This window comes from Misgurnus anguillicaudatus, chromosome 12, assembly GCF_027580225.2.
Source record: "Misgurnus anguillicaudatus chromosome 12, ASM2758022v2, whole genome shotgun sequence".
Classification (NCBI taxonomy): Eukaryota; Metazoa; Chordata; class Actinopteri; order Cypriniformes; family Cobitidae; genus Misgurnus; species Misgurnus anguillicaudatus.
The window spans coordinates 34,403,043-34,426,597 of record NC_073348.2 but is presented as its reverse complement, the minus strand read 5'-3'; the positions used below and the strand labels follow the sequence as shown (position 1 = coordinate 34,426,597).

The following is a 23,555-nucleotide window of genomic DNA, read 5'->3' as shown; positions in this document are numbered from 1 at the left end:
ATTCATGTATAATAATAATGAAGAAAAATTAGGAAAATTATGTGTCCATGCCTGATGTTCTCATTCTCCGCAACACTTTTTGAGAACAGTTTAAGCACACATACAGAATTTTAATAAAGTTTGATTTTGAGTGACCAAGCACATGGACCAGTTACTTCAAGATGGCTACCAGGTAAGATCATTTTTTTACAGTTAATTTGAAATATTGTGTTGTCAAAATGCTTACACGACATTTTGATTATCATTACCGCAACAGATGCGTATTAAATGTTAATTTAATTAATAGAAGCATAATACTTTGATTTTAAATGCATGTGCAGAATCTCCAAATTATGTTCTTTCAGGTTTGTCATGTCATTTTGAAAATATGTCAGTGTTGATGTTTTCTGACTGTTGCGGTAGAGATTTTTTAGGACTAATTTTTTAAATTATGTTACAAAAAGTGTTAAATGATAAGTAAAAGTTTTTAAATTAATGTTCCCATTTACTCCAGACTTTGTTTTTCAATGTTTGGTGGGAAAAAAAGTAAATTTAAGCAATTTTTACATTTTCATGCTTGACATGTATAAAACCAAGTTTTCGTGAGAATCACCCATATAGGGAAGAGAACATGAGCGGTCAGCGATGATGAATAAAAGAAAATAAAGTAAACGTCTTTATTTATTTATTTATTTAAAAGGGACAATGCATATTAAGGAAACATATTAGCTTTTCAGCAATATAAATATGCCAGAATTAGCCATCAGGCTTAACTATAGTTGTTAACTCCAACTAACTAGTCAAAAGAAAAGTACAGAGGTCTTCGCCCTAACTAACTTTCTAATAACAAAACTTAAAAGTGGATTTAAATTTGCTTTGGTCAAAAGTAATCCTGTGAGCTCAAATTGAATCTCAAATTAAAGTTAAATTATCACTAGGTCTTTGGCGCCCTCTGCAGGCATTTCTTATTCATAATGTTATAGTACATATTGTAACGCTTGTTGTTCAACCAAATTGTATTTTTTGTTTGTCTCGTGTGGTGTCTTGTAACACCACTATTTATCAAAATTAACAGTGAATCAGCTGGCAGTATTTTTGTTTTGTTTATTATTTATTAAAAGTAATATGTTGAAATGTGTATTTGGAGGACCCGGCAAATTTTTTTTTGACTAAGTTGCAAAATTTTAATGTGTTGTATACTCATAAAGGTACAAAAATGAACCCTTGAGGGTACCACCCCAGTGACATAAAAGTTGTACAGTTTGTTAAGTTTCTTACACTACAACAGCTATTATTTTTAAGTAAATAAACATGATATATCCCTGAAGACTCGTCATTTATGATGTCATCTCTGTTCCGAAACACAAAGGTTCAAACGTGGTCATTTAGTGGGCGGGAAATGAATCAGAGACATCTCTGACATGACTGTAGGTTTGTACAGGTGTGCACAGGTAACACGGTCTCACACCCATGGCGTCAATATTTGACGACACTTGACCATGCGTCAATATGTAGACGCGGAGGGTATACCTTTCGCGTCATTTTTTGACGAACTGGGGACCTCAACACTACCAGGTACGCGAAATTAAACAGTTGTCGCCTGGCATTGGGGTTAGGGAAAGGTTTGGGTAGGGATGTCATTATGTAAATCTAACCCTAAACCGACGCGAAAATTTTAGAAAATGGTAAGAAAATAGGAAAGAGAATGCAACGGACTTAATAGTATTGAAGTCCCCAGTTCGTCAAAAAATGACGCGAAAGGTATACCCTCCGCGTCAACATATTGACGCATGGTCAAGTGTCGTCAAATGTTGGCACAGGTGTGATAGAAGTCAGTAGTGGCGCCCTCTACTGTTAAAATAATGACTTGCAACCTGATTTGTTCAAACTCAATGGGGAATCAAATGTTTCTTAACTTTAGCAATGAACTTTTGGAGTCAAGTATCCCAATCTATCAACCACCACATTAAAAACGGTGTAAAAGACATGCAAATGGTGGCTGTTCATTTTGTACTTAAATCCATAGCACAAGATTAAAATAACAAGTAAAACAGTATTACAAGCATTAAAGTTTTGGCAGCATAAATTTTAATGAGCCAAAAAAAATCATTTGACACACAACATACATAAATCAATACAGGACAATGCCGTTGCAGGACAGCGTTGAGAGGGTTAACCACGATGTTTCATATATTAAAACAGACCGTTTTATTCAAGAGGAAGAATAAAGAAACATCTGTGCATGTTATCTATAAGACCCGTGTCATTTAGGCACCTGCATACAGAAATCAACGCGAGAGTGGCAGTAATTTTCCTCTCTAGTTTGCGTCATCAGATAAATGGGATGCATTATGTAACTTATACTGGTTTGATATACCTGAACATCAAGGCAACATGGAATACAATACAGTTTAATCTAAGGCACCCTCAGTGATACAAGCTCCAGTCCAAACTAACAGCAGCACATTTCTGGAAACAGAAACCCGGATTAAAATTCATATCCAACATTGAACCTTCAGTCTTATACATTACCTGTGCTTCATAAAGTGATAAAACTGTTCTTATTAAAGACCATGACTTGGCACCATAAATCAAATAAAAGGCAAATCAATAAAAATATACTTCATTCATAACCACACTTCATGTCTCTGACAGTGAACACAAGTCGTGGCAGTTCAAGTATTCAACATACAGCTCTCCACATTGACCTATCGTTCATGAAAGCTAAATCTATAAATTATAGTACAGTTAAAATTAATTATTTTACACATATCAATTAATTTACAACAAATCACATTTGAGTATCTTAAAACCCACAGCCCAATGTCCATTAGAATTCATTATAAGTCCTTCATATACAATATGACACAAACCTACTCATATTAATGTCCTCTACATGATTTCCAAAATTAAAAAAAGCTAAATAATTTAGTTGCATAGTGATGACATCAGAGGGGTGAAATATGGGGCTGCACTCGAAATTCTGCTGGGTTATTTTTAACCCATTGCTGGGTAAATATTGTACAGTACACATGTTGGGTTAATAAATAAACCTTTGCTGGGTTGTTTCAGTGCAGTGCTAGGTTGTCTCATGGTTTATTTATAACCCAACATGTGTTCTTCTGTCCGATATCTGCCCAGCATTTGTGTTAAAAACAACCCAGCAAAATTTAGAGTTTGTTTGTGACTTTTGTGGCTGCTGAGTATATGATGTGTAACATGGACACAGTTTATTTGTAACATACATTAAGAAACTCTAAAAGATCAAATACTGTTCACAATGGTCATATGTCAAGAAAATTAATGCATGATTCCCTATCAATCCCAGTGGATTCTTTAGAATGCAATGAACAAGCTAAATCTAATCTACGACCCTCATTGTCAAACAAATGTTTAAAAATGGTCCCTTGTTGTCACTGGGACATGCAGTACCCTTTAAAAGTATACTTTTGCATTTAAAGAGTTAAGGACCATTTAAAAAAAATATTTTTACAATATTGCAAAGATAAAATGCAGGTCAAATGGGTGATTCTCACGAAATTAGACTTATGAGGTGTCATGAAACATTTTGATAAAAAAGTAAATGCAAAGTAATAGTATTAAAATAAAAAGCATACAGTTACAAACATCTCTTCACGTATGACATCATACAAACCAATTTTGTTGTTTTTTCCACATTTAAGGGGAAAATTTTCATTACCGCAACATGTCAATGACTGGATGTAAATATTTATCATTAAAAAATCTACAAAATAAAAAGCTTACATGCATGTTATACTATAAACATTTACAGTAAAGAAACATGTGGTATTTGGTGATAATTGGTAAATGTGGAGACAATAATAAGGAATATAAATGTGTCCAAGAAAAATTGTATCATCCTCTGCAACAATTTTCAATCATTGTTTAAGCCCTCAAGGAACTAACATTTTTTTAAAAAAATAGCTGGAAGGGACATAATTGACTGTGACACACAAGATGGCTACCAGGTAAGCAGTTCTTATTTTTTTCTCTCCAGTTAAAAGTTAAAATTTTGTTTGTCATAGTACCTAGACAACTTTTTAGTTCTCTTTACCAAAACATGAGTTTGTAAATGCATATATTTAATTTATATCATGTTGCGGTAATGATAATTTTTGATAATGATAATCTAAAAAATGTAAATAATTCTATAGGAAATATTTTTTAAATCCTCTAAAAATAATGGTTATAGTAAGTTCAGACCTTAATCTTATATGTGCAAAAAAAATGACTTTAAGGGCTTTTAAAAAAAAATCTGATGCTGGACACCTTCTTAGTCTGGATTTTGTGAGAATCACCCAAATGTATCATAACCCCATAGCCAATGCTGATACTTTCAGGTACAGTACATAATATGAATACGTGAACTAGCTGACATTTAAAACCCTAATTCGTGACATTTCTGTCACAGTATTTGTCCGCAAATTGTGTCATTTTGGCTGCCCTTTTAGGCTTTGCTCAAGCCATTAAAACCTTCAGATATTGACATAAATCGTGCAAAAATCATAACCACAAACCTCTAACCTAAAAAAAAAACTTTAAAAAAACTAATTTTCTTCCTTGGCAGCTTTCTCATACAGTAAATGCACTTGCCAAAAGAAGCCGAGAGGGGAACGCGGGAACCAAACCGATAGCCGCTGGTCACTTCCTGCTGCCGCTGAAGCTGACTGGCTGGACTTCTTGTCTGTATGAGGTCTCTGATTGGTCCTCCTCTCCTTTCCTTTTCAACTCGTCTTCTGGGATTCAATGTGTAGCACCGGCCAAACGCCACATAAAAACTAAACACATTGATATAAGCTGGTTTAATAACTGTGGTCATGAAAGTGACATAAAGAATGAATTCCAAATGCACTCACCTTAACTTTTGGTCTGTGCTTGAGGTAGGTCAATCGAATCTGTAGGCTAAGAAAAACAAAAGAAAATCTATCTTTACCTAAATGTTATACTGATTCCGTCGACTCTCCAAGCAACATTTTTTGTATTGGACGTACCTGAGAAGTATGTGTAAATATGACCCAAAACCTGTTAGGATATGCCACCATGCGTGGAGCTGTGTAACTGCCCCAATGACGGGGGGCAGTCGGTGCCGTGTGGCTCTGAATGAAACAGCAACAAATAATGTTAATTGGTTAACACAGTAACTATATTTTTCGATTTAATATCCATGTATATACCTGAGAGAATCACACATGACATTATCAATGTTCCATAATATGAATCCAAGCAGAAAGACACCTAAAGATGAAAAGCAGAGGGCTCTGAGCCAAGGATAGACCCTAAAAGACAAAGACATTTTAGTTAGGCAGAGCGCTTTTATGTGAGCTGTACAAACACATCAGGGTTATTATAAGTTACTAAAACTATTAAAAACATTTAGAGCTTATTAAATAAAATCAAATCAAATACAGGCCTAAATATTAGTTGAATAACTTATTATATGTTGCCTTAGCAATAAAAAATTAAATAAGTTTGAGGCATTAAAATAATTAACTGAAGTGAAACTAAAATAAAATGTAACTTAAATAGCAATAATATTAGTGTAAAAAATTATACTAAAAGACTAATAATAATAATGATAATGATAATGATAATAAATAATAATAATAATAATAATAATAATAATAATTATTATTATTATTAGTATTTTTATTATTATTATTATTATTATTATCATTATTATTATTATTATTATAGACAAAAGTGATCAGCAAAGTTTAACAAAAATTAACATGCAAACTATAAATAAAAAAGAAAGCTAATTTTAAATATTATTACAACTAAAGTATATATATTGTTTTTATATATTGTTTCCTCATTTCTATGTAAAGCACTTTGAATGACCTCTGTGTATGAAATGTGCTATACAAATAAACTTGCCTTGCCTTGCCTTGCCTAAAGTAAAAACTAAACTAGGTTGAACTGCCCTAATATGGGACAATTTTTGAATTTCAGACTTCTGTGAAATGTGTGTCCTATTTGATGATTGCTCCACCCTCATTCGTGACTAGACATTTGAGAGATCATGTGATTTTTAGCGCTTTTATGTGAGCTTAACAAACACACCAGGGTTATTATCATTAACTAAAACTATTAAAAACATTATAGCCATTTTAAATAAAAAATCAAAATAAACTATAGGCTTAAATATTATTTGAATAACTTATGTTGCCTTAGCAATAAAAAATTTAATAAGTGAAGCAAAACTAAAACTAAAATAAATGTAGCAATCATTTTATTGTGAAAAAAAATGTATACTAAAAGACTAATAATAATAATAATAATATTGTTATTATAATAATTATAGACGGTTTCAGCAGTAACAACATAAACAAACGGCTGTCGCGGTACGCACGTAACTTCCGGTAAACTCCGCTAATAATAAATAACAACAAAGTACTTTAAACGTAATTTATTTATATAACAAGCAAAACCACAACACATAGATTACATAGGAAATGAAAACATTTGTTATTTTCAAGGAGGCATTTGTTCAAGAGATCAGTTTAGCAACTAGTCAGACCATTAAAAAAACGAAACCGGAAGTAAGGTTCGGATCCAGACGTGTATCACGTGCGTCTGATGAAACCGTCTATAATTATAATTATAATTATAATTTTTGTTATTGTTATTGTTATTATTATTAGTATTAGTATTAGTATTAGTATTATTATTAGTATTATTATTATTATTATTATTATGTCAAAAGCTCAAAGTTGCTAAAAATTTAACAAAAATTAACATGCAAATTATAAATAAAAAAAGAAAGCTAATTTAAAATATTAATAAAACTAAAAAGTTAAGTATGGTGAACTGCCCTAATGTGCACTCTGAGAAATGATGTGTTTATTTTTTTAACACATTGTTTTGTGTTAAACCATTTAACACATTATGTGTCATTTTAACACATTATGTGTCATTTTGTGTTGATTTAGATTTCAAATAAATGAAATGGACAACACAAGATGTGTTAAAACAACACAAAGTGTGTTATTCCAAAAATAACACAGATGTGTTGTCCTTAACTAGTTCGTTTAACAAATTCATTTTAAGAGTGTGGGACAATTTTTGAATTTAAGACTTCCGTGAAATGTGCGTCCTATTTGATGATTGCTCCACCCTCATGCATGACTTGACATTTGAGAGGTCATGTGATTTTTTTTATTTTTGTGATGTGCATTTATGTATTTTTGGGGAACTAACACCATAGGGAATTCCCACTAACTCTAAAACACACACACACACACACACACACACACACACACACACACACACACATTATAATCAGATGCATTTTCTCACCATGTGACTATAAAAACAGACCGTATCACCAAGAAAGCCACCAGTACGGCATACATGACCTGGGGAAAGTAAAAAAAGCGTTTAACCTGTGTATAGAAAACATCCCTATCTGATGCATACTGTATACGAAAGGACTGTTTGAGCTGTGATTGTATGCTGTTGTTAATGGCATCACAGTGTTTACAGAAGCTCAAGTACCATATAGAGCAACCGCCAACTGTCATTACACAATAGATACAGTACATACAACAAGCACTGGCAGATGAGCTTTTACATACAACACTTCCGTACATGCATCAAGAGCACCTGACCCTCAAGAAAGAATTACCAAAAAATGTTTCATGAAATAACTAGACTATACTTTTATAACCAGCGATGAAGAGGACAATGCATTGTTGATGAAGAGATTTGTGAAAGCCCAGCTAAAGTATTTTTTGTGAAATACTGTTTTCTACATAAAATCATCCAAGATTATATAAAGAACATATAACCTTGATCTCTTTAATATTGACTGAGTAAGGCCATGCCAAAGATTGTGCTCCTAATCTCATAAAATTAAGAGACTTTAGCCTCGATTTCGCATACAGTCACATTATATTACATTGCAAAGTATGTGAGAACTGTTCTGGATGTTATAGGGTTTTTACACTAAAGTTTATAGTAAATAGTCAGGCCTCACCTGATGAAATACCGGCTCTTTCCATAGCAGGTAAATCTACAAAAAAACATATTGAATTTATAAAAAATATGGAAAGTAAAATTTACAAAATAAAAAATATTGCATTATTTGGACACTTAAGCCAAACCGTGTGAAATCTGCAAATAAACCTTTTCTCAAACTTAAACCAACTGGTGGCAAGGTCATTTGGATTTTGCTTTCAGGTACACACAGGTGTACTGGCAGAATAACCACAGGGTTTGTTTACGCATTAACTACCGCACACCAAATTTTCCAAATTATCCATAACCTGAACTGGGATTCAAAATATGCAGTGTTAAGAATAAAGGAAATCTGTTTTTCAGTCTGGCTTTAGTGTCCAAAGTATCATTGTGTTATCAAAAAAAATGTACAGCAGTGTAAACTTACCACACTAACACTAATACTGAAGGTCAGTAAAAGTCCTATCGAGAGATAGTTAACCACACCTTCTTGCTTGAAGCATTCGTATCTGTAATATTCCCATTCACAGACATTAACTCCAAAAACAGTGATAGAAAATAAACACGTGTGCATGTTATAAATAAATAAGAAAATAAGGCACACACATGGCATTCGTCCTACAATCATACAGTACTTATTTATTATAAATCTGATGGTTATTTTTAATAAGTTTTTCCTAAAATGTCTGTCACTAAGAGTTCAGATGTTAAAGGTGAAAGCAAGCAGTGTGTCATTAGTGATATTTGCAAGTGGGTCAAAGGTTGACTTACAGGCAGTAGACGAAAACGCAGCAGATGCAGATCATCGGCAGCTCGTCCAGCAACTAAAGCAAAAGACAATCCAGAGATCGACAGCATTTGTGTCTCGCTCTTGTAAATTATCGCTATTGCTTTAGGCACACGCCATTAGAGAAGCGGATTTGTGGTTATGAAACTGGAATGTGAAAAGCTTCCGGTCTGCTCGAAACAACATGCACAGTGGATGTTAAGAAGCAAAACAATTGGGCTTACCTGCATTTCATACTGTAATGTCATGTGGAAACTCCATGAGCCAATGCCAACAGCTGTAACAAAACATAAAATAGATAGTGTAAAACAGTTAGTTCCACTTCTTGATTCTGATTGGTCAATAGCTATGTTTTATTTAATATGATAAATCACAGCTATGATCGCTACACCCAACGATTCTGTGTATCACTGCGCAGTCAGTCAGGGACTATTTTTTCCAGCGGAAGGAAGGCTTTTAGTGATTTTACTTCATGAAAGTTGCATTGATACATATGTTTGCATTTAATTTTTGTGTTTTGTGGGAACCGTTTTTTATAAAAGCAATAAAGTATGTGCTTTGCATTGTTTGTTTCTTACCGGCAAGTCCTAAAAATGACCATGCGTAGCGTGTTTCCAGTCCATCTCTAAACGTCTGAATGGCTCCAAAAATGGGAGGGATGATCATAATCAGGTTACTGACCGTGTTCCCTGCAAAAAGAAAACAAATGATTCTGTATGAATGATTCACTGATTCATAAACTTGATTCAAACTATAGCTCTACCAACAGCTGTCAAACTGTTATTGTAACTCATTGTCCTTCATTGTCCAAAAGCCAAACCTGTGGTAGAGAGCTAACAGGCCTTTGTGTCACTGTGAATACATAGCACATTCCTTCATCGGCGACAGGTTCCCGCTGGACCAAATGTAAACACCCCTTATCAAGATGGGTAAGTAAGTACTCATTAAGGTTTACTAAAGAGCCGTAATGAAATGAAGATATGAAATAGACTGGAGGGGATTTACTCCCTACATGAGTGTGTCATAGCATACAAATGTATTTATTGTCATTCTGCCATTTGAACAGCTTATCAAGGTGACTATTAGCTGAGGTTCAGGTTAAACATTTTATCAGTATCAGTTAAAGGAGTGGTTTCCCAGACAGAGATAGTTTCCTTAAGCCAGGACTAGGCCTTAGTTTAATTATGAAATATAACTAGTTTTAACAAACATGCCTCACTAAAAATATTACTTGTGCGCATTTTGAAGCAAAACAAAGGGCACTGATGTATTTATTTAAGATATGTCACTGCAAGTTGTTTTCAGTTTGGACAGCTCTTACATTTATTTAAGTCTAGGACTAGTCCAATCCTTGTCCGGGAAACCACCCCAAAAAGTGTACATAATTTAATACATATAGTATACATAGTATAGTATAATATAGTGGCCGACTCCCTGGATGAAGCAGATTTATTTTAATCTCAATGGGACCTTCCTGGAAAAATTAAATTAAATGTTTTAAAAATACATTATAGACGTAAGTATCATTATAAGAAATTGCTTCTTTGTAATCAGCAGTGTGAACACCGAAGTTGTACCTTTTATTGTTATTTTTCCTTTTATAATTATTTTTGTTGTTTAGTTGGATTGTTATTATAGTTAATTGATTATCTTTTCCTTTTTAGCTTCTTGGCCCAATAGCGTGTAGCAAATGGACTACCAATGAAAACTAGCCTTCGGGCTAATTTGTGAACATTTAAATCTGTTGATGTTATGTAAATGTTTCCCTTTGAAGTAACTAAATAAACAAATCAATAAAATTAAGTGTGTGTTATAGAGGAATTGAACACATTGCGTTTATGTTGCTTATGCAATGCTATACCAACTGAGCTACATGAACACCAGTTTATATAAACACATTTTTATATGATATTTATCACTAGCAGGCAAAATAAACTTGTACGTGCATATACTGGTCATGTATAAGCTTTAACTCTTAGCTGACTGATATTTGGGCAATGTTGTATTAACTCTGAAATGCACCATGATAATGCCATGGTACAATAATGGTAGCATACAGTAATATTGTGGTACCGATTACCAAATTAATATACCACAGTATTTACATACTTTAAAAAATACGTCCATATGGGAATATCAATGCCCGTCTTTCTGTGCATTATGAATACAATTCAGTATCGTCCGTTTCTCGCTATTTACAAGCAGCACGAACTGGTTTTCATTCATGTTATTTCCGGTATTATTTTTATGCTTTATTATTTAAGTACACGCACAGCCGGACGATCGCTGGCCTCTCCCGGTTTCTAATCCTACTGTGGTACAGACCTATACATTTTAATGACGTTATGCTGCCGTTGCTTCTAACTTTAAATTATTAATGCGTAGCTTTTTAATATTAATAACGTAGTGTTGACGATGCATAAAATGCTCCAATGGTAAGGAACTGGCTCATTAATATTAACATTAATAGATGACGCATCACACTAATCTGCCAATAGCATACGCTTGAGTCATGAATATTAAGATACTACTTTTCCGTAGTAGGATGTGATAATTCTACTCTCACGTCCGTGTTTACTGTCTTTCACGTCCAGAGTACAGAAGCGTAACGTTTAAAGGTACTTACAGAATTCCGCGATGTAATACGAGACCACATAATTCTCCTCACACCAGTCGAGGGTTGAGGTCGGCGTGCCCCAGTAGCCCGGTCTGTCCGCCGCCGGAGCCATGATGATAAAGACGGAGATCTCAAAGGTCGGACGGGCGGAGGGAGGAGTTGCACACACGGTAACGGATTCAGAGCTCCATCCAATCTGAACTTGCCTACAGTTGTGCTACGAACAATACCTATTGTACGTCAGCAGAAGTCCACATTCTTTCCGATTTAGATTATTCTGATGGGTGTTGCTATACAAGTCACCAATCACTATTATGTTCACTGTCTGCTAAAAACAATAGACACCATCACAGATATAAAAGGGAATTGTACTGGTTTTAATAGAAAATTGTATGGGTCTTTTAGGCTGCGCTTAATCACGTGTTCCTTCCTAAACCCCGCTTTTAACCCTGGATGGAGGAGCGTTTAATAATTGTAATACAGAAGCAGGTATATCCTTAAAATTAATGCTCTAAAGTAGGGTTTGCAACGCTGCCAAACGTGCGCAGTGTGAAACGAGGCAGGGTTATGTTATGCCTCGATGCTTAGCAACAGACACTGACAGCCAATCAAAAACTAAAGAGCACGTACCTAATATCACGAAATGTGTACTTAAAACACCTGAATTGGGATAGAAAGACATCTCAGGAGCCGAAAAAAAGCCAAGAGAGATTTACGTTGCGACATGTTCCTGTAACTGCGGAAGCGCGAGGCAAGCGGTTATTTAAAGCGGCAGCGCGCTGTCCCAACATGTTTGGGACGTTATCCGGATGGGAATAATTAAAAAACCATTGAATCTACTTGCAAAAGATCCGAAACGCACTACATAAATAATTTGTAATGGTTATTAATAAAGTTAGTGATTTCAGTTTCAGATAACAAAGAGATGTCCGATGTGGGGGAAAAGGAAGATCGACAAACAGCAGATGCGGGTCTTTTACACCCACACTTGTGATTTTCATCACGGCATTTATACGTTTTGTGGGTTTAAGGTAAAACCTTAAGGTAAAACCTTGGTGTGCGGTGAAAAACAGGTGATCAGATACTATGTGTGACCAGACAGGCACACCTGTTTTTTTGAATAGCAAGTCTCCTCAAGGTCTTAGACAGTTGGAGAAACGATATATATCGGTATGCTTTATGTGTTCAGTTCATTTTTTCTCATCAGATAAGCTCAGATGGCAGAGATTTTTGTTGTTTTGTAGTCTAGTTTAGTGTCTGTAAGTTTTAATGCAGTTTCAGTGAAGGCCGCTAGATGTCGCCAGAGGATTTTTTTAGACTTGAACATACGTGGCATGATTTCAACCTATTTTTTCCTAAAAAAGGGGTAAAATTATTTAAAATATAATAATTTAAGTACATTAAATAAGCACCTTTAATTAATAGCTGGGCAAATCTAGTAGTTTTTTTTTTATTCTAAAGCACACTCTGAATAACACAAAAAACCTGTAAATAATATTACACTTGTTTGTTATCACAATTTCATTACTACATGCTTTGTGTTTAACTACATCTCCCCATTTTGTCGTATACTAAGGTGCTTCAGTAAATCAAATAAACCACTGCATTCTCAAAAATGCTGATTTTATTAAAAAATGAAAAACAAACCAATATTTTTGACAACCGTGTTTTTGTACAGTGTGTTCAGTGAGAAGCCGAATGCAGTGCAAACGTGAGCTCATATGCAGACCCGTTCATACGCAAGGCTCTAGTGCAGACACGTTTTCAGTACAAACACAAGTGTGCACTTCTAAGAGGAATGTTTCATGACACAATTTGTAGAAACCATGTGTACTAGGCATGGGTGGTCAACAAGCTATGAAATCTCATTGAGAAAGAGAAACCCCTGAGCAGAATGCTGTTTGTGTAGCTTTAAAGTACAGTTATTGGAGATCATACTTAATATAAGCATGCTGTCCTTCTCAGAAAACATCCCAAACCTCAGGTGAGCCTGATGACATGGACTGACATAAAACATTACACTTTAAAGGGACAATAAGTAGGATTTACCCCCATCTAGTGGTGAAATTGTATTTTGCATTCAAACGAATAGTGCTCTCTAGCGCCTCGCTTTTCCAAATGCGTGTTGCAACTACGGTAGCCGTTATGTAATCACTGATGATCTCCTTGTCCGTTTCAGCTAGTTCACGTGTTCTGAATGAAAACGCGTTGGTAGGCTAGTGCTTTTTGTCCCTCTCTGCCAGCATAGTTTATCAATATGGCGGAACGACATGGAAGCCTCCTTGGACTTACACGTTCAATGTAAGTAAAGAGAAGAAATTCTAAGCTTACAAAGAAAAGTCAGATCACTGGCAAAGGTCATTTGACACCAACGAGGACATATTTATGAATAAAGACATTGATTTTAATTAATAAAACACTTAAAACCCTACTTATTGTCCCTTTAAGTCACATTTGAAAGTAAACGTAACGGACATGCATGTGGTCCAAAGATCTAACTTCCACCCTCCTCTCCTTTTTAAATGCTAACACATTCACAAATTTGTGCACAAATACACACACAGTAATCCCATCCACACGCATTTAAATTACAGCCTGCTTATGAATTACAATTCGTCCCTCATTTTGTCACCCTTCGGCCGTACCAGCCTGCCAATGAACAGAACGGAGTTTGTCTTGTTGTCCTTCACCAAGAAGACGAAGGGATGGTCAGCGTAAAAAAGTTTTGGGTTTTTGAGCTGGTCGGTACCGTAGACGGTGCTATCAGGTGGATTTCCTTCAGTGTCCCACTCCATGGCGGAGGCGTGAAACACGTTGGAAAGATAAAGATCTTTCTTCCCTGAGATCTTAGACAAATCAGCCTTGGTTTTATCTACAGCTTCAGTCAGACCCAAGTCCGCCAGATGTTTCTGCAAGACACCATGAACCCGTTCATCAACCCATTATTTAAAAAATATACCATCTATTAAAGTTTCACACTTTGCACATACCTGCAGGTTGTGGCTGACCTCCATGCTGACCTTTGGAAGGGACACGGCGACGGCCCTCTGTTCCATTTTTGCAGTCCACGTCTCCAGTTGTTTTCGTGTGAGGAGTTTCTCCACCCCCTCCAAAGAGTCTACGTGATATGGCATGATAAACACTATAGATGACATCTTGTGGGCCAACGGCATCTCCAAAACCGAAAGACTGTTGGTTTCGTCGTCGTAAAATCCATAAATCCCTGGAAGACAAAGCTTGCTGTCATTAGTTTAACATTTAGCATTTGCCCAACTTGTCTTTCAACTATCATTTGCTAGCAACTTTAACCACTACGCTAACACAAACGTTTCACGTTCTCACCTGTGCGGTGCATCATGGGTACAGATACAGTATAAGAGCGATGCACCATGAAACCGCGATTATCCACCATTTTATGATGAAACTGCTGATCCCAGTGTGCTAAAGAGAGAGAGAAACGAACCGCATGTTAGTTTTTCGAGAAATCTCGTACGCCATTAAATAATCAAGGTGATAAAGACATACGTTTATAAAACATTGCATTAACGATCATGGCTCCATCCGTCTTCTCCACATCTTTGGTCACCTCGGGCAGCTTGCCGTCCGTGGACTTCGATGCCCAATCGTTGATGGCCTTCACCGCGCTGCGCTTGTCGCGGAAGTTTATTTTGGAATGTTCGCATTTGTAATGCTTCTTGCTGCTCTTCAGAAAGTCATCGACGAAACTGACCGTGCTGGGCCCGTACAGACGATTGCCGATTTTCCAGGTGACGTTACGCGCCGTCGAATTGCTGACTTCAGTGAGAAGCTCGGATAGTCCGGAGTGCAGATGCTCATCTTTTACATTAGCAGCATTAAGAATGGTCTTTACCTGAGAAGCTGTGTCCGATTTTCCTCCAAGAGCTACCAGGCCCAGAGATGTGGCCACCACCACGGGGGAAATCAGGATGTTCTCCATATCTTTCTCTTTTGCCATGTTGTGGTACAGGTTTAAGGCCAACGTGGCGCTGTTGTCTGCCAGGATGGTGGCATGGCTGCTGATGGTTTTGTTGGCGTTTATGGTGGCCAGCAGGCACAGGAGAAGCACGCTTGTGACTAACATGGTATTTTACAGCCTGTGGGAAATCATAATGATTAATCATTATAATCTAACAGTGATTTTCAAAGATGATACTCTTAAATAAAGCTGGTCACATTGAACCATTTTTGGTTACCCAAATAACCCTTCTTGAAAGAACCGTCTTTTCTTCACCTTTTTATACCTTTTTATATTACCTTTAAAGGATTAGTCCATTTTCTTAAAAAAATCTAGATATTTACTCACCACCATGTCATCCAAAATGTTGATGTCTTTCATTGTTCAGTCGAGAAGAAATGATGTTTTTTGAGGAAAACATTCTAGGATTTTTTTCATTTTAATGGACTTTAATGGACCCCAACACTTAACAGTAATAATGCAGTTTAAAATTGCAGTTTCAAAGGACTCTAAACGATCCCAAACCAGGCATAAGGGTCTTATCTAGCGAAACGATTGTCATTTTCGACAAGAAAAATAAAAAATACCTCCGGTCCTATGACGTGCCAGCGCGACCTCATGTAATATGTCATCATGTCAAGAGGTCACGGATGACGTATGCGAAACTACGCCCCAGTGTTTACAAGTGTGGAGAAAGAGGTCCTTTCCGACGTTGTTTTATGTCGAACGATACTAATAAATGTCTTTGTGTTCATATATGTAACACGTGACCTTTTGACGTCATTACGCAATTAGGTGAGGTCACACTTGCTCGTCACAGGACTGGAGGAAGACGAAAAGTTGTGGTTGAAAAGTGCATTTTTTTCTTGACAAAAATGACAATCTTTTCGCTAGATAAGACCCTTATGCCTTGTTTGGGATCGTTTAGAGTCCTTTGAAACTGTAATGTTAAACTGCAGTAAAACTGTTAAGTATTGGGGTCCATCAAAATGAGAAAAATCCCGGAATGTTGTCCTCAAAAAACACCACCCCTTCTCGACTGAACAAAGAAACACACCAACATTTTGGATGGCATGTTGGTGAGTAAATTATTTTTTTTAAGAAAATTGATCAATCCTTTAAAGATTCTTTATGGAACCATAGACCGTCACAACGAACCCTTTTGGAAGAGTGTAGTAACAAAATCATTGAATTTCTAAAAAGCTGTATGCTGGGTCTTTATATCCTGACCGCAACAAAACTGAGAATCGTGCCAAGATACATCAAAGCTACCAATTTGAAATCCCACACGCCTTTAATAGCAGGTCTCCTATCCTAAAGGAAAGAGTCCAGCAGACATGTACAGAATAAATGTTACATAAGTGCCACGTGCACAGTAATCTAACTAACCCCTCAGATTTTTCCATATAAGTTAGCTATATTTCTTGAATATACGTGGTTATATTATAAAAAGTTAACATTTGTTGCAATGACATAAGCAAACGTAAGTTTTACCCTTAGGAAATTATCCTGTCTTTTCTACAGTTAAAAACAAAATGGCCAGGTTTTATAAAAACAATGTAATTTTCATAAGGTTAGCTTAACTTGGCAGAGCATTGCATTCAAAGGTCATGGGTTCGATCCCAAGGGAGCACGAAAACTTTAAAAAATGTATAGATTGAATGCACTAAGTCAATTTGTATCAAAAGCAAATATAAAAATGTAAATGCAAAGTATTTGGCGTTTGTCAGAAGTGCAGCATTTACAAATCCATTCATATACTGTGTGTATAGAGAAATGCCATCACCAGATCTCAGATCAGTGAATCAGCACTGCCAGGATGGCAGGAAGTTCTGACACGAGAGTGGGATTTTTCCCACCCCTCCAGCAATGAACAGCCAATAAAGCTCACCCTCAAAATGCATATGGACAGCCATTATCAGGGCGAGTCAAAGGAGCAAACCTCAGAGAGACTTTTACAGTTTTACAAAATTGAAATCCTTTACAATCCATCATCAAAAAAGGCAATCGTGCATGAGCATGCATGTCTTTTTAAAATAATCTTTCATGTACGCTTTATCTGCTTAAAGTGAAATTATCAAAGTTATGGAAAAAAGTTTCCAAAGAGCATCTATTTTTTCAGAATTAGAAAAACTGCCTTTCAATGCATGTAACATCTTTGTTTAAAAACCTCTTTGAATGACTTCTATATGGCTCGCTTGTGCTGCAATAGAAACCTCCAAAAGCAAAAGTTCTCACATCTGTAACATCTGTTACTCACCTCTCACAGCTCCCAAAACCTTTCACAACCTCTCTGAACTGTCTTCCCCCGACGACAAATCCTTCATGCAGATTTTATATTATGGAAAAGAAACTTCTGGAAGTCGGGAAGGGAGTATTATAAAGATTTGGTTTGTTTGAGACCTCCCATAGATCCAGTTACTGCTGCCGTGGTTGGACCCTCCTCCAGGTCCTAAAGACAGCAGAAATTGCCCCTGTTTCTTTCACGCCTACATGATGGCTCTGAAAGAAAATAAAGGGTTTGAGGAGGAAGGTAAATATTGGTGGAATTTAGGAGTGTGGATGTTACATGATGCTATCAGAATCCAATGATGTTCTATCAAGAATTAAAGTAACTTTGAAAACTTGATGATGTCCTTTTGATATAATATGGAGTTAAAAAAGTGTAACACACAGAAAAGTGCAAAACATTATACTGTATAGTATAATGAAAATATAATAATAAAGGTGTAAAATGCATGTTTTGTCTTTGAGATTAAGAGATTACTTTGGTTACACCCCCTCCCCATATCTGCCTCTCTTTCTCTCTTCTGTGTGCCACGTTTATAGTGGGTCGTGTCTGGGCCTGCAGATGAAACAAAACAGGCATTGTGTCCTCTGTGCGAAACATGCTGTCCAGTTGAATTTTAAGAAAATAGTTATATAAAAATGTACTGCACTAAACTAATTCATATTGATGTTATTTAAAAGCATTACTATAGGCTGCTCTACAAATATAAGAAAGACTGAATTGCATCACAAAATTTGATGATTGTATCTTTGCAAAGTTTGTGACAGTACTGAGATCTCTAAAAAAGAGCCCATAACAAAGGAACATCTAAGTTATTTTGTCTTGAATTCCATCATAAATATTGAAGAAAAAATGATACAATTACTTGATATGCCATTTTCCATGTTTAAGTGCTATGATTGGGTCCCCAGTGCTTCTGTCAACCTAGAAAATGTGAAAAAGATCAACCCAGTAACTTAGTTTTGGTAAACCATTCTCTACAATCACATGAGAAAATAGGTCGTTGAAATTTGGCTCTCCTTATGATGTCATAAGGAGCTCTTACTATAATAATACCACCCCTTAATCTGCACTATCCAACCACAGCACTCCCATTTAGTCCAGAGAAAAGCACGATTGAGTTTTAATTGCAACAAACCATCATTGTGATCAGTGTTTAAATTTCATCAGCTCATTTGCATTTTAAACGGCACATTTTTGCACACACCTAAGTGGCAATTTTTACTTGCTATAATAAATTATTTATTTGGTATTTTGAGCTAAAACTTCACATATGAGTTCTGGGGACACCAAAGAGCCATGGCCCTTTTAAGTATTGTTTTTGAAGAAAAAAGAAAATCAAGCAAGTTTAAGCTTATAATAGATACAAATATCTACTAGAGGGATAAGAAGATTGTTTATTGAATTGAACATATTTTTACCTGTGTTGGACTCTTTTTTTTTTGCTTATGGAGTTAAAGAATCTCAATTTAATTATCAGACATTTCTAATGGAAAAATAAACATTTTATTTTATTTATTTATTTGCAATGCAGGACACACAAGTATGATTTAGGTCTATATTTCTCAGTTGAAAGAATATGAAACGCAAGTCAAAATTTGCAAAAGTAAAATATTGTTCCCAATGCAATCTCAGTTCTCTCAACAGTTCTCTCCATATAACAGCTGAGCTATTAAAGGGTCTCATTTGTATTTGTATTTTTTATTTTTATTTTTTTAGATTTGTATCATCATTAACTTTTGCATGCTGCATTGTAACACCCCTCAATGCCAGCTAACATGAACACAAGTTTAAATATAAAAACCGTTATAGATGAATGTGTTTAAAAGCTCATGCCTTCAGGCCACTGTTTAAACACGAGTGAAAACGCAGCTGATGGCAATGAGATTCCTCCTCCATCAGAATGCTGAAGGAATGCGGCTCAGTTCAGTCATCTCATCTATGTTTTCTTTCAGATTACCTGCTTTACGTGTCTTATTGTGATGTGACTGCACTGTTTCCTCATCACCTTTCACCCAGACAGACTGTCAGATTATTAACAACTATGACCAACTATGAAGGGAAAGTGAGAGAGTTATTTCATCACTATGGAACTCAACCACATTTTTGCAAGAAATTATTCCTGTATTTCTAGATGCCGTTTTATTTGTATCAGATCAAACTCTTCCTTTCTAAACTTTATTTATTATAAACAAATTACAAACATCACTGTAAATATTTAACATGTTACCAATGTGTATTGAACTGCTATATTATGTCTATATATAAATAAATGCAGAGGACATATGTATATACACAATGAGGCGAATGACAGGATGCTCTTCCTGTGTTACAGCTCTCTTTCCACACCTGTTTACATCTTTCCATAAATAACCATTTCCAGGGATCAAATCATGAAGAAATACTGTCCATAAAAATGCGTTTGTTTTTAAAACACAAACAGAAGTCTATTAAAGGACCACACTGATTCAAATCTGTCTTGATTTGCATCTGAGTTTCTGTTTATCTGGACCTGGTAGAAGAAATATTACATCTCAATGGGACATTCTTGGTTAAATACATACATTTTGAAAAGTTTACATCAATCTGCTTGGCTAGGTTGGATGTTTATGATGTTTTGTTAAAGTTAGCTATGGTCTAGCTATGACTAATATGTCTTCTCCTGGTGCAATAAGCTTTATCACAGGTTCAGATCAGTGCTGGAGACATGCCCGACCATTGTGTGCTTTTCCTTCACACAGACAGCAAAGGAATTTTTCTTTTAGCACGTGCAAGATGTTGTCGATTCATTTGTTGACGCGAAGCAAATCCAAAGATGGTATCTCATCATGAGAACCCGGTTTTGTACCTTAACCTGTGATGCCTTAACTCGTCTTAAAGGGATAGTTCATCCAAAAAGGAAAATGCTGTCATCATTTACTCCCTCTCATGTTGTTACAAACCCGTATTAATTTCTTTGATGAGATGAACACGAAGGAAGAAATTTTGAGGAATGTTTGTGACCAAACCGTTCGTGATCCCCATTCACTTCCATAGTAGGAAAAAACAATACTGTGGAGGTGAATGGGGCTCGCGGATGGTTTGGTTACGAACACTCCTCAAAATATCTTCATTCGTGTTCATTAGAATAAAGAAATTTATACAGGTTTGTAACAACATGAGAGGGAGTAAATGATGACAGAATTTTCACTTTTGGGTGAACTATCCCTTTAACCTGTTCTGTGACCTTACTGTAGGCCTACATTAAATACTGTTCTTTCTTGGTTTTTAACTACCTACATGTAGACTATGTTCTTAGCAGCTGCAGTTGTTATGAGTAATGTTTTGTTTCTCCCATAGGATAGGAGAAGGAAGGCACGTAGCCAGCTACAGCGACGTTCCTCCTCCAAGCCTGGGAATGTCATGTGGTTCCTCCTCAACTTCAAGCAGGAATGTTCACAAGATATTTTTAATTACTAAATCATTTAAAAGCAAAACTCATTTTAAACGCTAAATTAAGTGAAGGGAATTTACACCATATCATTGTAGAAAAAAAATATTAAAAATTGTATGTAGCCTATATCCCATAAAATTGCTGAGCTTTTAACAGTTGCCAATTTCTTAGGGCTAGGGGAAGAGAAAATTACAGCGCAAGCTGAATGCGACCTCTTGTGGAAACTTTGAAAATTACACCTTTCATTCACATGGTTATTCAACACCTTTGATTATTTGTAGTAATTGTGTGTTTCTGCTAAAGAGCATATTTGTATACATGATGGTAGTGGTGGGCGATGTCGAAACACTGCTTAAAGAAGCTTCTTAATATTTACGAATCTTTTGTTTCGAATCAGTGATTCAGAGCGTGATTCAAACGGTTATGGCTAGAAGGGATACAGCTACGGCCAAATCTCGCAGGATGTTGGGTTTAGGCTTTCGGCTGGGGTAGGATTGGGATGAAAACAGGGCTCATCCCGCGAGATATCACGAGATTTTGGCCGTAACTGTATACCTTCTGGCCACAACCGTTTCAAATTGGCCGAGTCACGTGACTTTAACAAACGAGGCTTCATTAGGGTCGTTTCTCAAGCCTCTGGAGGTCGCATATGCAGGCGGCATACATCATCAAGCTTGGTTTATTTAAGTAAACTGAGCACATTTGCAAGTCATAAGCATATCACAACAATTTACGATTAACTAAAAATAAAAGTCAGCTTTATAATTGTTATTATTCTGAAGTAAGACAGTCTTGATGACGTATGCAGTCTACAAATCGTGTCATTTTCGAAAATCCGATGGTTGACCACTAGGGGGAGTTGATCACAAAGTGAACCCGTTGACCAGTGTCTCTGTTTCTCAATTCCAAGAACGCAAAGAACGGACTTGCGTCCTCGTGGAGATCGGTCTTGCCAGGCGACCTTGGAAGAACGAACTCGGAAGTTTTGCCGCAATGACTTCTGGGGCGTAAAGCGATTTCAGCAAGTCTGCACTCGATGCATCCTCGATATCAAGAACACATCCGGGTATTTTCATGCGTCCTCTGTCCTTGTGTTCTTGAGAATTGGAATGAACTTCGACCGTTAATGATGACGTAGAGCGAAGACACGAGGACGCAAGATCGCTGAAGAACGCATATTGAGAAACAGCCTTTTATGGAACTCGGGTCAGACCATTTTGCCCTGCCTAAATAAAACTAAAAACACATAATAGCATAAACTTTTACATAATGGCTTAATTAAGTTAAATAATGTATTTTTATTAAAAAAAAAAAAAACGTTTTTTTAGAAAAAACTTTGCAATGATTTTGTAGAGTGTCAAATGGTTGGACTGTGATCTTGTTGCTTTACAATGTTTTCACCAGCAGGTGACGCCATATTTACGTATTTCAAGCGCTTGGTTTAATAGATTTAAAGCTTCGAAAAGCTTCGTTTCTCCCATAACTACGGGATGGTACTACAACTTTTTGGTTATGTGTCAGATTTAAGGCTCATTCATAAAACTAAGAGAAATCAGTGGAAAACATCTGCCAGCACCACAGCATTTATATCACCACAAAAACAGCAATTTGACTTTTGCTATTTCATCGTTGGCCACAAGGTGCCGCTAGTTTCGCGTAAAACTAAAAACCTGCTTCGGCTGTTCTGGAAAACTTTGTTTTTATGGTGAAACAAGATCCCAATTTAAAGTTCGTACTGAAGCCTGAAGCTTTATGAAAATCACATTGCAAGCAACACAGTGACATACAGACATAAAATTTAACATTATTTTTTAGTAAAGATCCTGGCATAACAACACTACAAAAATCTTCCTTACATCTCATTATCAGACAACACAAGACATCACCTTTAATTAATACACATAAGTGATCCAATGCATATGTGCACTGCTGCTATGATATAGACTTTTAAACACATAGTAATGTAAGCTGAAGAACCACTTCACCCCAGGTTGATAAAGATTAGAAGGGTGTGATGCAAGTTTGGCCCAGGACAGAGGCTAATCTCACACTATCATCCGGGAATAGAAGCCGTGTGTGGTTTCTTTTGGCCCTCTGCCTGCATAAGGTCTGGATAAGCAGCCACTGACAGGGGTGTCCATCATAAAACCTGTCCATCTGCCCAGGTACTAGAGCTGTTACGGTGGCCTAGCTGTCAATGTTTAACAAACTTCAAGTCATCTGATCACTATAGAAATAAAAGCAATAATATTTCTGGATGCCCAACCACATGCTTTATTGTTAATGTATGTGTATTTACCTTTTTTTTTAACTTTAAATTTCAAGAGATAATTTGTTTTTCGTTTACAACTGCTGTATCTAAGGTAAAGCAGAGTTAGGCACTTTTTCCATTAATTAAATTAAAAAAAAGTTTACCACTTTACCTAAAATTACTCTTTTATGAATTAGAATTTTTCTCCATGAATTTGATAAACAAAGTTTTGGTGTGTTGAG

At 36.0% G+C, this 23,555-nt stretch overlaps 2 protein-coding genes and 1 long non-coding RNA gene across 4 annotated transcripts; 1 reads left to right on the top strand and 2 right to left on the bottom strand.

Annotated features, from left to right (window-relative positions):
• Nucleotides 1–101: 101 nt before the first annotated feature.
• On the top strand, nt 102–2,731 carry LOC141369081 (uncharacterized). Its single transcript, XR_012372633.1, has 2 exons — nt 102–1,430; nt 1,800–2,731. It is a non-coding gene; the product is annotated as an uncharacterized lncRNA (long non-coding RNA).
• Nucleotides 2,045–12,110, bottom strand: acer3 (alkaline ceramidase 3). Of its 2 annotated transcripts, none has more exons than XM_055207894.2 (11): nt 11,994–12,110; nt 9,325–9,435; nt 8,971–9,023; nt 8,731–8,783; nt 8,387–8,468; nt 7,979–8,014; nt 7,300–7,358; nt 5,175–5,276; nt 4,992–5,096; nt 4,857–4,902; nt 2,045–4,778 (listed from the first exon to the last, which is right to left on the bottom strand). In XM_055207894.2, the coding sequence occupies exons 1-11, from the start codon at nt 12,043–12,045 to the stop codon at nt 4,725–4,727; spliced, it is 753 nt and encodes a 250-aa protein (XP_055063869.2). In that variant the 5' UTR covers nt 12,046–12,110; the 3' UTR covers nt 2,045–4,724. The 2 variants fall into 2 exon arrangements, with proteins under 2 accessions (XP_055063869.2, XP_055063868.2); XM_055207893.2 differs by lacking the exon at nt 11,994–12,110 and adding an exon at nt 11,373–11,849.
• An 859-nt stretch (nt 12,111–12,969) lies between these two features.
• serpinh1a (serpin peptidase inhibitor, clade H (heat shock protein 47), member 1a) lies at nt 12,970–17,775 on the bottom strand. The gene is made up of 5 exons (XM_055207892.2): nt 17,600–17,775; nt 14,889–15,478; nt 14,706–14,804; nt 14,354–14,586; nt 12,970–14,272 (listed from the first exon to the last, which is right to left on the bottom strand). The coding sequence occupies exons 2-5, from the start codon at nt 15,463–15,465 to the stop codon at nt 13,970–13,972; spliced, it is 1,212 nt and encodes a 403-aa protein (XP_055063867.2). The 5' UTR covers nt 15,466–15,478; nt 17,600–17,775; the 3' UTR covers nt 12,970–13,969.
• Between the last annotated feature and the right edge of the window lie 5,780 nt (nt 17,776–23,555).

Bases quoted from the DNA above. Each gene is read 5' to 3' on its own strand.
- acer3 (XM_055207893.2), bottom strand. From the start codon at position 11,475: ATGGCTCCGGCGGCGGACAGACCGGGCTACTGGGGCACGCCGACCTCA. The intron at 9,436-11,372 runs GTAAGTACCTTT...TTCTTTTTGCAG, and splicing joins GTATTACATCGCGGAATTCT to GGAACACGGTCAGTAACCTG. The intron at 8,784-8,970 runs GTAAGCCCAATT...CTTTTGCTTTAG, and splicing joins CATTACAGTATGAAATGCAG to TTGCTGGACGAGCTGCCGAT.
- serpinh1a (XM_055207892.2), bottom strand. From the start codon at position 15,465: ATGTTAGTCACAAGCGTGCTTCTCCTGTGCCTGCTGGCCACCATAAAC. The intron at 14,805-14,888 runs GTATGTCTTTAT...CTCTCTCTTTAG, and splicing joins TAATGCAATGTTTTATAAAC to CACACTGGGATCAGCAGTTT. The intron at 14,273-14,353 runs GTATGTGCAAAG...GGTGTCTTGCAG, and splicing joins AGGTCAGCCACAACCTGCAG to AAACATCTGGCGGACTTGGG.